This window comes from Pelophylax lessonae (assembly GCF_965119305.1).
Source record: "Pelophylax lessonae genome assembly, chromosome: 5".
Lineage (NCBI taxonomy): Eukaryota > Metazoa > Chordata > Amphibia > Anura > Ranidae > Pelophylax > Pelophylax lessonae.
The window spans coordinates 266,137,132-266,150,483 of record NC_138772.1 but is presented as its reverse complement, the minus strand read 5'-3'; the positions used below and the strand labels follow the sequence as shown (position 1 = coordinate 266,150,483).

The following is a 13,352-nucleotide window of genomic DNA, read 5'->3' as shown; positions in this document are numbered from 1 at the left end:
GTTTCTGCTAGAGGATCGCGGGAGCGAGCCACGAATCTCTGAACTTTCCTGTTGAATCGTGATGCCAACAGATCCACATCCGGGGTGCCCCACTTGTTGTAGTAGATCTGTGACTGCTCTCCGCAGATCTTCTAGACGATCCGGAGATAGTCGGATATTGGAAGGGAAGAATCGCGCCGGTGGGAGAGATCGAAACTCGATCTTGTACCCTGACTTTATGACTTCGCAAACCCATTTGTCCGGGATTCTGGAAAGCCATGGATCCAGGAACCGGCGAAGACGTCCCCCCACCCCAGTTATGGGTGGGGGCGCACCTTCAGGCTTTGGATGGTTTATCTTCAGGTCTGGAGGGGGCGGGCTTTTGCTTGCCCGACCAACGACCCCTGACGCCTCCTGCAGGAGCTTTGGAGGACTTAGTTTTTTCACCCGCTGGACGAAAAAACCTCTTGTGAGCAGAAAAAGAAGGCCCTCGTCTTTGACGAGTTCCTTTACCTTTAAAATTTTGCGGTAAAAAGGTGCTTTTTCCACCGGTGAGATCCTTAATGATCTCATCTAAGTTGGCTCCAAATAGACGTTCTCCTGAAAAGGGGATATTAGCCAATGCTTTTTTGGAACCTTGGTCGGCTATCCAACCTTTTAGCCACAGTGTACGCCTGAGAACCACTGCTGAGACTGATGCTTGCGCCATTAATGGAGTGGCGTCTAACGCCGCATCACATACAAACTGTAACCCCTGTATCATTTGTTCCAACAAATCTGATACCGCCTGAGGGACTTCTTCTAAGTCCCGGCGTAACCACTTGGTCCATTCAGTTACAGCCTGCGAAACCAGACCAATAGCAATTATTGGCCTGAAAGCTGATCCAATCAAGGAAAACATGGTGCGAGACATAGCTTCTATCTTGCGATCCACTGGATCTTTAACCACTTAAGCCCCGGAGGATTTGGCTGCTAAACGACCAGAGGGTATTTTGCGATTCGGCACTGCGTGACTTTAACGGACAATTGCGCGGTCGTGCGACGCTGTACCTAAACGAATTTGGCGTCCTTTTTTTCCCACAAACAGAGCTTTCTTTTGGCGGTATTTGATCACCTGTGCGATTTTTTGATCACGCGCTATAAACAAAAAAAGAGCGTAAATTTTGCAAAAATAGCAATATTTTTCCCTTTTTTTTATATGAAATTCCCCCCAAAAAAAATGTAAAAATCTAAATTTTTTAATATTTTCGGCCAATTTGTTTTATGCTACCTATGTTTGGTAAAAAAAATCGCAAAAAGCGTATTTTGATTGGTTTGCGCAAAAGTTATTGCGTTTACTAACAAAGGGAAAGATTTTTGTCATTTTTGTTGTTTTTTTTTTAACGCGTAATGGCGGCGATCTGCGATTTTTTTTGCGGTACTGCGACATTGCGGCGGAAAGATCGGACCCTTGACTGACATTTTTGACACTTTTGGGGTTACCAGTGACATTTCTACAGTAATCAGTGCTATATATATGCACTGTTACTGTAAAAATACACTGGTAGTGAAGGGGTTAACTTTATTTGAGAGGGAGGGGCTGTGTGTGTCCCTAGGGGCGTGATTCTAACTGTGATTGGCTGTGGCTTCAACTGTATGCAGAGTGATCAATGGATCTACATAGTAGATCCATGTGATCAGCTCTCATACAGAGAGGAGAATGACAGGCAGCTTGTTTACACAAGCTGCCTGACTTTCTCCCTCTCCCCCGCCGATCGCAGAGTGGCCGGCGGCGATCGGGTCCGCCGGTCACACGCGCGGGGGGGGGTCCGTGACCACGCGGGAGCGGGAGCGCGCCTCCGGCGGCGCGCGCTCGCTCCCTAAACCCTCACAGGCGAGCGACGTAGACCTACGTCACTTTGCCTGTGAGGGGCTGACCGCCGCCGTAGATAGTCGTGCGGCGGTCGGCAAGTGGTTAAAAGACGGAGCGTCTTCTAAAGGAATAACCGTGGCTTTATTCAATCTAGCAATTGGTGAATCCACCACAGGTGGTTCTGTCCATTTCTTAATAAGGGTTTCCTCAAACGGATAACGCCTGTCAATGCGTTTGGAAATATTAAAAGTGCGTTTTGGCAGACGCCATTCTTCATCGATTGGATTGCCAAAACATTTGGGCAATGGAAAAACCTTTGCCACTTTGATGCGCTTTTTAGTCCCAAAAGGGATCTCAGTTTCAGCTATTTCTGATGGAATACCCTGTAACCTTAAAGTCTCTTGAACAGATACAATGAGTGCGTTTACCAACGCTTCCTCTCGGGCTATGGCAGATGCCGAAACATCCTCCTCACTGTCTGAAGAGACAGGACCCGAGACACCAATACCAGATGAAGTACCTGCAACTGCAGAAATAGGCTCAGAGTCTGAATCCGAGGTTTCAGATAATAAGGGGTTAGGCGGGGGTCGCTTTCTTGCGCCCTGTCCCTGACAAGCCACTTCCACCCGGGACACAAAAGTTTCCATAATGGCTGACAAAGATTCAATTGTCAATGGGGTGCTGGAGGATCCCGCAGACCCCTCGAGGGGATCCGGAGGAGATACATGAGTGGCAGGGTCCATGTTAATACAGGACACTTTTTGCCAGCAATAAACAAAAAAACTTTTTTTTTTTTTTTTTTTTTGTGTGTCTCCCCCTAGCGCAATAGCGCCCCTCAGAGTACCTGCTTCTCGATCCCAGAGAGAGAGAGAGGGACCCCCAAGGCTCACCAACCGATGCAGTGCAGTTTCCAACAAACTGCAGCCAGCGTCTGTCTTACACAGATTGGAAGGAGCTGTTTGCTTTTTCCCGGGCAGAAGGCGTGGCTCCGCCCCCTGTGTACGCCTTCCGGCGTTCCCAGCCCTCCACGAGGAAGCTGGGCTCACAAAACATGGCCGCCCCCATAGAAGAGACATAAGACTCCAAAAACATGGCGGCCGGCGTGACCTGAGGACATACATGCATTCGTTCTACGGCAAAATGGCGGCGGACCGCCGATATCGTCTTCCCAGCACATCCACCTGCACTCTGCTGAGAGGTGACATATGGATCTACAGAGATACACTGCACATAAGGTAGGATTATACCTCCTATGTTTGCTGTAATGTTACAGTCTGCTGGGTAGAGTGTTAGCTCTTGAACCAAGTCCACTTCCCACAAACACATGCTGTATTACAAGGGGGACTTGTAAGTGTCAGATATATACTGACTATATATGGAGGGGCCCATAATATATACTGCCTCATAAATGAGGAAAAAAGGGAACGTTTTACTCACCGTACCGACCGACAGGCACCCTCTCTTCATAATACCCTCTCCACAGAGGTGGGGGTTTGTGGACGCCTCGACTCTCTGGTCCTGGCGTCCAAGCGAGCTTTTAACTCGCAAAGTCAGTCCCTTTACTGGGACTCCGTCGCGGCCGACTCAGCGCACTGGTCTGCACGCGCTTTTAGGCAGAAACCGGGGTGACCACTGGATCTCACATCCAGCCCGTCGCCCGGCCCCGCATACTTACTTGAATATGTCGCGGCCGACCAAGCGCAATGCCTGGTCTGCACGCGCTCGTAGGCCGGCTGGGGTGACCACAAGTGTCGCCCAGTCCGGCATTCTTGCTTGAAGATCTCACAGGAAAAAAACACTGGAGAACACTACCTAAAAAATGTCTTTTTCTTAAAGAAAAAAAGTCTTGCCAGGACCAAAAGATCCCAGCAAGGAACTTAGGTCCTTACTCCTGACTAGACAGAAAAAAACTGATTCCCTGTAGCAGAGAGAGGGAGGATATACCCTCAGGGACTGCCCCCTAGGGTGGAGCCAGAACGTTTTGTCATTCTGCCTAGTCCTACTCCTGCGGAGACAACATAACCCAGCTCTTGAGAATCAAGAAGACTACGTCTGTCAATGAGCGATAGAGAAACATCTGTATCATGAGGAACAAAAAAAAAAAAAAACTAAAGTTGTGGGAGAGCCCTTAAACATACCAGCAAACACCTAGCAGCCTTTGTAGTATAGTGGCAGCCAATACATGAGAAGTATTTTAGCACGGAAGGTCTAAAACAACCTCCCTTTCAAATAGAACACCTTTCTTTAACTTGTCAATTAACATAACCTGATTGCAGTTGAAAGTTACTACTAAGGATCACTCAAACTCAAACAATCTCAGCATTTTTTTTATATCATGCAGCACCTGAGGTGGATCTTCAGGAGAACTTTTTGAGGAAGCATTATCGTCATCATCATCATCATCGTCATCATCGTGGTTTATTTTTATTTCTTCATATGGTCGCTTTTTGTTTTTTTTCTCACCATCTTCAAAATAAAAATTCATATTAAAAATAGATATAAAACCTGTATATATATATATATATATATATATATATATATATATATATATATATATATATATACACACATACACATATACATATACATACACACACGCATACACATTATATATATATATATATATATACATACATACATACATACATACACAAACACACACTACCGTTAAAAAGTTTGGGGTCACTTAGAAATGTCCTTATTTTTAAAGAAAAGCACTGTTTTTCTCAATGAAGATAACATTAATTTAATCAGAAATACAGTCTAGATATTGTTAATGTGGTAAATGACTATTCTAGCTGGAAACGGGTGATTTTTAATGGAATATCTACATAGGTGTACAGAGGCCCATTTCCAGCCACCGCCACTCCTGTGTTCTAATGGTACATTGTGTAATGATTACAAAACCCTTGTGCAATTATGTTAGCACAGCTGAAAACTGTTGTGCTGATTAGAGAAGCTATTTATAACTGGCCTTCCTTTGAGCTAGTTGAGTATCTGGAGCATTAGCATTTGTGGGTTCGATTATACTCTCAAAATGGCCAGAAAATAGAGAACTTTCTTCTGAAACTCGACATTCTTTTCTTGTTCTGAGAAATGAAAGCAATTCCATGCGAGAAATTGCCAAGATACTGACAATTTCCTACAACGGTGTGTACTACTCCCTTCAGAGAATAAACGGGCTTCAACCAGAACAGAAAGAGAAGTGGGAGACCCCGGTGCACAACTAAGCAAGAGGACAATTACATTAGAGTCTCTAGTTTGAGAAATAGTGGCCTCACAGGTCCTCAACTGGCAGCTTCATTAAATGGTACCCGCAAAACGCCAGTCTCAACGTCCACAGTGGAGAGGCGACTCCGGGATGCTGACCTTCTAGGCAGAGTGGCAAAGAAAAAGCCATATCTGAGACTGGCCAATAAAAGGAAAAGATTAAGATGGGCAAAAGAACACAGACATTGGACAGAGGAAGACTGGAAAAAAGTGTTATGGACAGACTTATCTAAGTTTGAGGTTTTGGATCACACAGAAGAACATTTGTGAGATAAAGAACAAGTGAACAGATGATGGAGGGGTGCCTGACGCCATCTGTCAAGCATGGTGGAGTTAATGTGATGGTCTGGGGCTGTTTTGGCGCTGGTAAAATAGGAGATTTGTACAGGGTAAAGGGGATTTTGAAAAAGGAAGGCTATCACTTCATTTTGCAACACCATGCTATACCCTGTGGACAGCGCTTGATTGGAGACAATTTCCTCCTACAACAGGACAATGACCCAAAGCACACCTCCAAACTATTCAAGAACTATTTAGGGAAGAAGCAGTCAGCTGATATTATGTCTGAAATAGAGTGGCAAGCGCAGTGACCAGATCTCAACCCTATCGAGCTGTTGTGGGAGCAGCTTGACCGTATGGTATGTAAGAAGTGCCCATCAAGGCAATCCAACTTGTGGGAGGTGCTTCAGGAAGCGTGGGGTGAAATTTCTTCAGATTACCTCAACAAATTGACAGCTAGAATGCCAAAATTCTGCAAGGCTGTAATTGCTGCAAATGGAGAATTCTTTGATAAAAGCAAAGTTTGAAGGACAAAATTATTATTTCAAATAAAAAAATCATTATTTTTAACCTTGTCAATGTCTTGACTATATTTTCTATTCATTTTGCAACTCATATGATGAATAATAGTATGTTTTCATGAAAAACATGAACTTTTGAACGGTAGTGTACATACACACACATTGTAGATATACACACACAAAGTTGACTCGGTCTAATAATGCATACACTAAACTTACAAGTGATTTTTGTTCCTAAAGGGCTCTATTAAAAATCACTGCTCCACCACTACCAGTGGTCAGTGTAAATTTCTTAAAAAAAAAACATTTTCGTAAAAATTTTAATCAACTGCATTTTTAAAGTGTCGAAAATGAAAAAGGAAAAGTACACCACGTTTTCATCCCCTTACAAAAACTATGATGAAAATCAATTCCTTTTTCGTTAACCAATGAAAACTAAACAAAAATGTGAGGGAGGGAGTTTTACCCTTGTGATCGCAGGTTTCCACGGAGCTCCATGCTTAGCACTGTGCAGCATAACAGGCCTCCTAAAACGACTGTCTAGAGCAGCACTGTGCATTACCGGCCTCCCCACAAGTCCCCTGACTCACGACCATCCAGAGCAGAACACTGAGTGTGTACATTAAAGGCCTCCCCTCAGACCAATATCCAGCACTGTGCAGCATCACGGGCATCTCAGACCACCATTCCAGAATACTGTGCATTACAGGCCTCCCCTTAGACCACCATCCAAAGCACTGTGCAGCATTACAAGCCTCTCATATCACTGTTCAGAGCACTGTGCATTACAGCCTCCTGAAACCACTGTCCAGAGCACTGTGCAGCATTACAGGCCTCCTCAGCTCACCATTCGACATTTTAATTGACTAAAATTGACTGCAGATTTAGTCGACTAAATATGACTAAAACTAAAACAAGCGCAGATGACTAAAATGGGACTAAAACTAAAATGGGATTTTAGTGAAAAGACTGAGACTAAAACTAAATTTGCTGCCAAAATTAACACTGACAGTGGTCAGTTCACTATATATCACTACAAAGGAAACTAGCAAAAGATGAGTTGTATATGGTAAAGCACAACAAATTTAAAAGAAAAAAAATGAACTATAGTGAAATGCAAGAAATTAGACTATACATCATATGGTGTCCGATTCAGTTCTAATAACCAAACTAGGTTCTTAACGTTAAATGGATTTATTAAAAAACAATGAGAAACAAGTTGAACTAGTCACCATAGTTACATATAGTTACATAGTTAGTGAGGTTGAAAAAAGACATCCGTCCATCCAGTTCAACCTATGATGTGTGTCCAAAATTAAACAAGGCCCAGGCAACATAATGTATACTTACTTACCTATTCAGCAGCCTGTCTCTTCGAACTCTGCCGCTGTGCTGATTCCCAGTGATTCAAATGACATAGGAGTCAGAAGGAACAACAGCATCTGGCAGGAATTGGGTTGGGGGCATGGGTGATAGGTAAGAAGGTATTCGATTCACCCAGAAAAGTTGAATACCTGTAGCAGCCAGGTATCAGCAAAGTGGCTGAGTTTGAAGACACAAGCTGTAAAAAAAGGTAGGTACACAGCGTCTTCATTTACAGCATGTGCTTTAGTTACTTTGGACCCTGTGGTGGCTAGGTCCATTTAAAATAAACCTGTTATCAAATAAAATGTAACCATTTAAAAATTTTGAACGTTTAGACAAGTGTTCTAAAAACATGTGCCAAAAATTTCAAGTTTTTAGTATGCATCTCTTACATCCAACTCCTCACCCGTGCAACTGCTTCCCTCGTCCTTGAGGTCATAAGCTTGAATGAGAAGAAGGCTCTCACCTACGGGGGCCTACAAGAACAACAAAGAGTCCACCTCGGGAAGAAAAGAGGCCTTGTGCTTGTGTAGCAAAAGAAAAGTGTTCTGTACAGCTTAAGGCTATCAACTCAAACTCATTTACAGAAGTGACGGCAAAATAAGAAAACCTTGAGACAGACACAGGAAAATCCTTAATAGTTTCAAAGGCCTGAAAGAGCAAACAGGAGGAACAATGTAATCAAAAACCTGCACAAAGGCCTTAACGAAGGATTAAGAGGAAAAGAACTGCTAAGGTCAAGAGTCGAACCTTAATTGTACTCAAAACGAAATGCTGATCAAGACCAGGCTGGAACTGGAAAAGACAGGATTTTCCACTGAGAACTTCCTGGAATAAAATGCTTTGTCTCGCACCAAGAGAATATGCTTTCCAAGTGCAATGGTAGGCTTTTTAAGAAGTTGTTCTTTCTAGCTTTCAAGAGAGTAGGGAGGACCAAATTTGACAAACGCCTGTGACTCAAGACCAGCCTTCAACAGCCAGACTATTAAAGCCAAAAACCAATAAGCAGGGTAGTAAACTTGCCCCTGGTGCAAAAGATTCAGATGATCTGGTAAGGTCCACAGAGAGTCTGCCAGGAGCCTGAGGAAGCTTGAGTACCAATTTCTCCTGGGTCAATTTGGTGTGATGAAAATCTCAAAAATTCCCTCAATCTTACATTGTGGGTAAGGAAGGGGCATAAGAGGAAAGGAATGGGGCATAAGAGGAAAGGGAGAGTAGATCAGACTAGATCAAGCCAATGTAATTACCAGAGAATCCACTGCGAAGGCTTAGCGGGTTCCAGGATCTGGAGACAAACTTGCCCAATTTGTTAGTAATTCTGGAAACCAGGAGGTCCATGTCCAGCATCCTTCATCTGTGACTGAGGTCTTGAAAACCACTCTGGGCGAATAGACTTTTCTTGCAAATCGAAAGAGGACAATGACGGAGGAAATCTGCCTGCCTGTCAATTTTGTACACTGGGGATTTGCACAACAGTCAGGGCTGGAACGTGAATATCTACCCAAGCCAGAATCAGATCTGCTTCTTTGGAGCCACAAGACTACTGGCTCTTCCCTGGTGGTTTATGTAAGCCACTGCCAAGGCATCATCTGACTGAATCCTGTTTGAAGGACCTTGCAGAGGAGAGCAGAAGCATTGAATGGATCACCAAATGTTCCTGTGTTCCAGAATATTGATCAGGAACTGAGCTTCTTCTGAAGGCCTAGTCCCTTACATAGAGAGGGTACATAGGAGTCCCCCCCAGCCCAGTGGGCTGGAATCCTTTGTGAGCATATTTCAAACTAATGGAAGAAGGATTTTCCTGACTCCAGCACTGAACTTGTGGTCCAATAATTCAGGACATGCCTGGTCCTGCTGGTCAGGTGTATGGGATGGTCCACATTCTGCACTCTTCTTACCCTACTTCCAGAATGTTGAGATGCAATGGCTTAAGTGTAAAAGTGGGCATATGAACTTCCGTGAAGGAAGGTCCAGGACCCCTATGCATAAACTGAGGGTAGGATGGCTTTTGGATTGTAGAGACCTGAACATACGAATCTGATTAAGATCAGTGCAAGCAATGAGTCAGCTCCAATGCAGATTAGGGAAGGGAGGGGCATCCCCTTATTGCAAGGAGAACTGGCTCACTGGTTTGAAGGTTTTTGGTAACCAGAGCAGCTAGGGAGCAAAGCACGGGTCATGGGCTTAGAGGTCTGGGGGGAACAAATGGGGTTCCTCTTAGTTCCTCTACTAAATGCTTAAGCAATAAGTGTTGTTTGCCTGCTGTTCAGCAGACCAACCTTTCACACATGTACAGACAGGATTCTCATTCGACATATAACATGTACAATATCCACAAGCCCATCAATCACAGTTTATGTAGAGCAACAGGCAAGAGCTCCAATCGATGCAGAACTGAAGAACCACTTATGCCTCATTCACATGGACATACTGATCTGTATACCCGCATGAGGGCCTCAAACATGTGCTTAGCCCAGCCCACAAAGTTTAGCAAATGGACATGGCAGCAATGGCAAGTAGCATAGCAGGGTTTTGCTAGAGGAAGAGGGGGTAAGCAAGTCATATATAAACATGAAATAAAGTTTTCACAGATAAAAGGAATATTGTAGGTTCATTTTTCTATTATGTTGTTTTCTAAAATGTTCTGAAATGTTATGATGTTTGAACTCCTTTTTTATATGATTATGTGTTCTCTTAGTCTGATTCTTAATTCTCCAGTAGTTCCACCCATGTACTGAAGCCCACATGTACATTCCACCAAGTAGGTGATGTGTGCTGCAGCAGGTGATTAACTTTTGGGCCAGCAGAGAGCCAAAACTTTAAGCCCGATCTTGTACACAGGGTTCTCCTTCCTCTTAAGATCATAAAAATTTTTGTAATCCTGCTGAGCCTTGAGTATAGTGTCCTGTAGTAGCTGATAATTAGCTTTGATGGAACCTATCCAGTCCTGAACTCCAGGGACTGATGTTTCGGGTGTGATATTAGGCAAAAAAGAGGGGTGAAACCCGTAATTTGCCGAGAACGGGGTTTGATTGGTTGGAGAGTGCAGAGAATTATTGTATGCAAATTCTGCACAAGGAAGAAGAGAGACCCAATTGTCCTGAGAACTTGTGCAGAAGCATCATAAGTACTGTTCCAGGGTTTGGTTTGTTCTTTCGGTTTGTCCATTACTTTGTGGATGATAAGCTGATGACAGGCATATGTCAATGGACAGGGACCTACAGAGCTCCCTCCAGAATCTGATACTATGTTGTCCGGGAGTCCGTGTAACCTGACCACTTCTTTGATAAATACGTTGGCCATGTCCAAGGCGGAGGGTTTGCCCATCATCGGCAGGAAGTGAGCCATCTTTGAGAGACGGTCCACTACCACCAGGACAGTGGTGAACCCTTCTGAGGGCGGTAAATCCACAATAAAATCCATAGAGAGTTTCCTCCAAGGTTGCTCAGGAATAGGCAGAGGTCTCAGCTAGCCTCAGGACTTGGCTTTAGCCCCCTTGTTACGTTGGCACCTAAAACAGGAGCCAACGTATGATTTACAGTCCTAAGTTAGGTTGGGCCACCAAAAGAGACGTTGAATGAGTTCACAGGTCTTTCTTACCCCAAAATGTCCGGCGAGTTTATGATCATGGAAGGTTTTTACCTGTGAGGGAATGAAAATTTTCTCTTGGTGCCATAAGAGTCCCTGCCGTCTTCACAACGGAGAGGTTCCAGGCTCTGTACATTGAGCAGAGGCCTGCTTAATTGCTGATTTTAGGTCGGCTTGAATAAGCAAAATATTTTGAGCCGAAAGGATGGTGTTGGGCTCTGTTGTCTCTGGAGTATCCGGAAACATCCGGGACAGAGCATCTGCCTTCCCGTTCTTGGACCCTGGTCTGTACGTTATATGAAAAGTGAACCGGGAGAAAAACAAGGCCCACTGGGCCTGCCGAGGTCTCAAGCATTTGGCTGTTCTAAGGTACTTTAGATTTTTATGGTCGGTGAATATCATGATCGGGTGCGTGGCCCCTTCCAGCAGGTATCTCTATTCCTCCAAGGCAAATTTAATGGCCAAGAGTTCCCGGTCACCTACGTCATAATTTCTTTCCGGAGGGGACATTTTCGGGGAGAAAAAGGCTACAGGGTGAAGAAGGGTTTTAGGGCCCCTGTGGCTATTTCCGAAGCGTCCACTTCAAGTACATAAGGCAGGGCCGGGTCTGGGTGCTGAAGAATAGGTGCTGAAACAAACAGAGTCTTTAATCTGTCAAAGGCTGCTTGGGCCTCTTGTGACCAGTGGAAACGGACCTGTTGGCGAGTCAACTGGGTAATGGGTGAAATAATCATGGAAAATCCCTTCATGAATCTCCTATAAAAATTGGCAAATCCCACGAACCGCTGGACTCCTCTTTTGTCAATGGGGGCTGGCCAATCTAAGATTGATTTCACCTTTTGTGGATCCATGGAAATGCAATCCGTATAAATAATAAGTCCCAGAAATTTAATGGAATCTTTTTCAAACTCACATTTTTCTGATTTTACATAAAGTCCATGTTTCCTCAAAGTAAACAGCACCTTTCTAACATGGGTCCGATGAAGTTCTAGGGTGGAAGAAAAAATGAGAATGTCATCCAGATAGACCATTAAAAAAGTTGTCCAGGAATTCTTGAAAAATGTCGTTGACTAGATGTTGAAAGGTGGCAGGAGCGTTGCATAGCCCAAAGGGCATGACCAAGTACTCGAAATGGCCGAAGCGAGTTCTGAACGCCGTCTTCCATTCGTCCCCCTTTCGGATACGAACAAGATTATAGGCTCCTCGAAGATCTAATTTGGTGAAGATCCGAGCCGATCGAAAGCGCTGGAACAGTTCTGGGATAGGAGGAAGAGAATACCGGTTTTTAATGGTGACTTTGTTAAGCTCCCGGTAATCCACACAGGGTCTTAGTGTGCCATCCTTTTTTTCGACAAAAAATATACCGGCCCCTGCCGGCGAGGAGGAGGGAGGAATGAACCCCTTTTCCAGATTCTCATTGACATAGGTTCGAAGGGTTTCTAGTTCCTTCTCTGATAAAAGGAAATATTCTTCCGAAAGGAATCTCGGCTCCAGGGAGTAGTGCGATGGGACAATCATAGGGCCTCTGAGGGGGAAGAGCTTCGGCCTTCTTATTATCAAACACATCCATAAACTCTTGATATTCTGCAGGGACGTTTAAGGGGGAATCAAGTACTGGTTGGACGGCCAAGCAGGTAGCAGGAATATTGGATCCAGAAAGAAGGCAATGGTCCCGGCAGTACTCGGAAGTGAAAGAGATCTCTTTTTTAACCCAATCGATCTGGGGGTTATGGGCCTGCAGCCATGGAAGTCCTAGAATAATGGGGAACATCAGTGAAGACAAAACGTCAAAACTGACAAATTCCTGGTGATTGGAGTCGGTTGTGGTGAGGATAGGACAAGTTTCTTTAGGGACAGGTCCGGAACTGGGCAGGGACCCATCGGCTAGGTGAACCTGAAGTCTTTGCTCTTTGGGTTGTAAGGGGACCCCCAGTCTTTTGGCCAATGCACAGTCCAAAAAGCAACTGCACGCCCCGGAGTCAACGATCGCCAGGAGCCGAGTCTTCTCTTCTGCTACCTGTAGGGAGACAGGGAGAATAAGGTGAGCAGGGGACGGCTCAGGGGCTTGACAGTTCAGGAAAGTCTGTGGGTAACACTTACTGGGTCTCACAGGGCAGTTGCGTAGGAAATGGCCGGAACCCCCGCAATAGAGGCAGAGATTGGCTTGCTGGCGGCGTTGTCTCTCATTAGGAGTCAAGGAGGAGCGAATTAAGCCAATTTGCATAGGTTCTCCTTCCGACCCCACGGTAGCAGATGGCCCAGGGTGAGGTGAAGCAGCAGATGGAACCTTAGGCAGTACCCAGGTAGGTCAGGTACCTTGAAGGCGTTCCGAGCGCCGTTCCCGCAGACGTCTGTCCAGTTGGATTGCTAGCGAGATCAGGCCTTCCAGGGAGTCAGGGGTCTCCACCCGAGCTAGTTCATCCTTGAGGGCCTCAGATAGTCCATGGTGATACTGATACTTAAGAGCTGCCTCGTTCCAGTCTGTGTCGGCGGCCCAT

General features: G+C 44.9%; 1 protein-coding gene across 1 annotated transcript in view; it reads right to left on the bottom strand.

Moving 5' to 3' along the window:
• Positions 1 to 13,352, bottom strand: part of RPRD1A (regulation of nuclear pre-mRNA domain containing 1A) — a 145,802-nt gene that overhangs the window by 64,910 nt on the left and 67,540 nt on the right. The window contains exon 4 of the mRNA XM_082259865.1: positions 4,176 to 4,297. Within this exon, the coding sequence (XP_082115991.1) occupies positions 4,176 to 4,297 (122 nt within the window). The remainder of the gene's footprint in view (positions 1 to 4,175; positions 4,298 to 13,352) is intronic.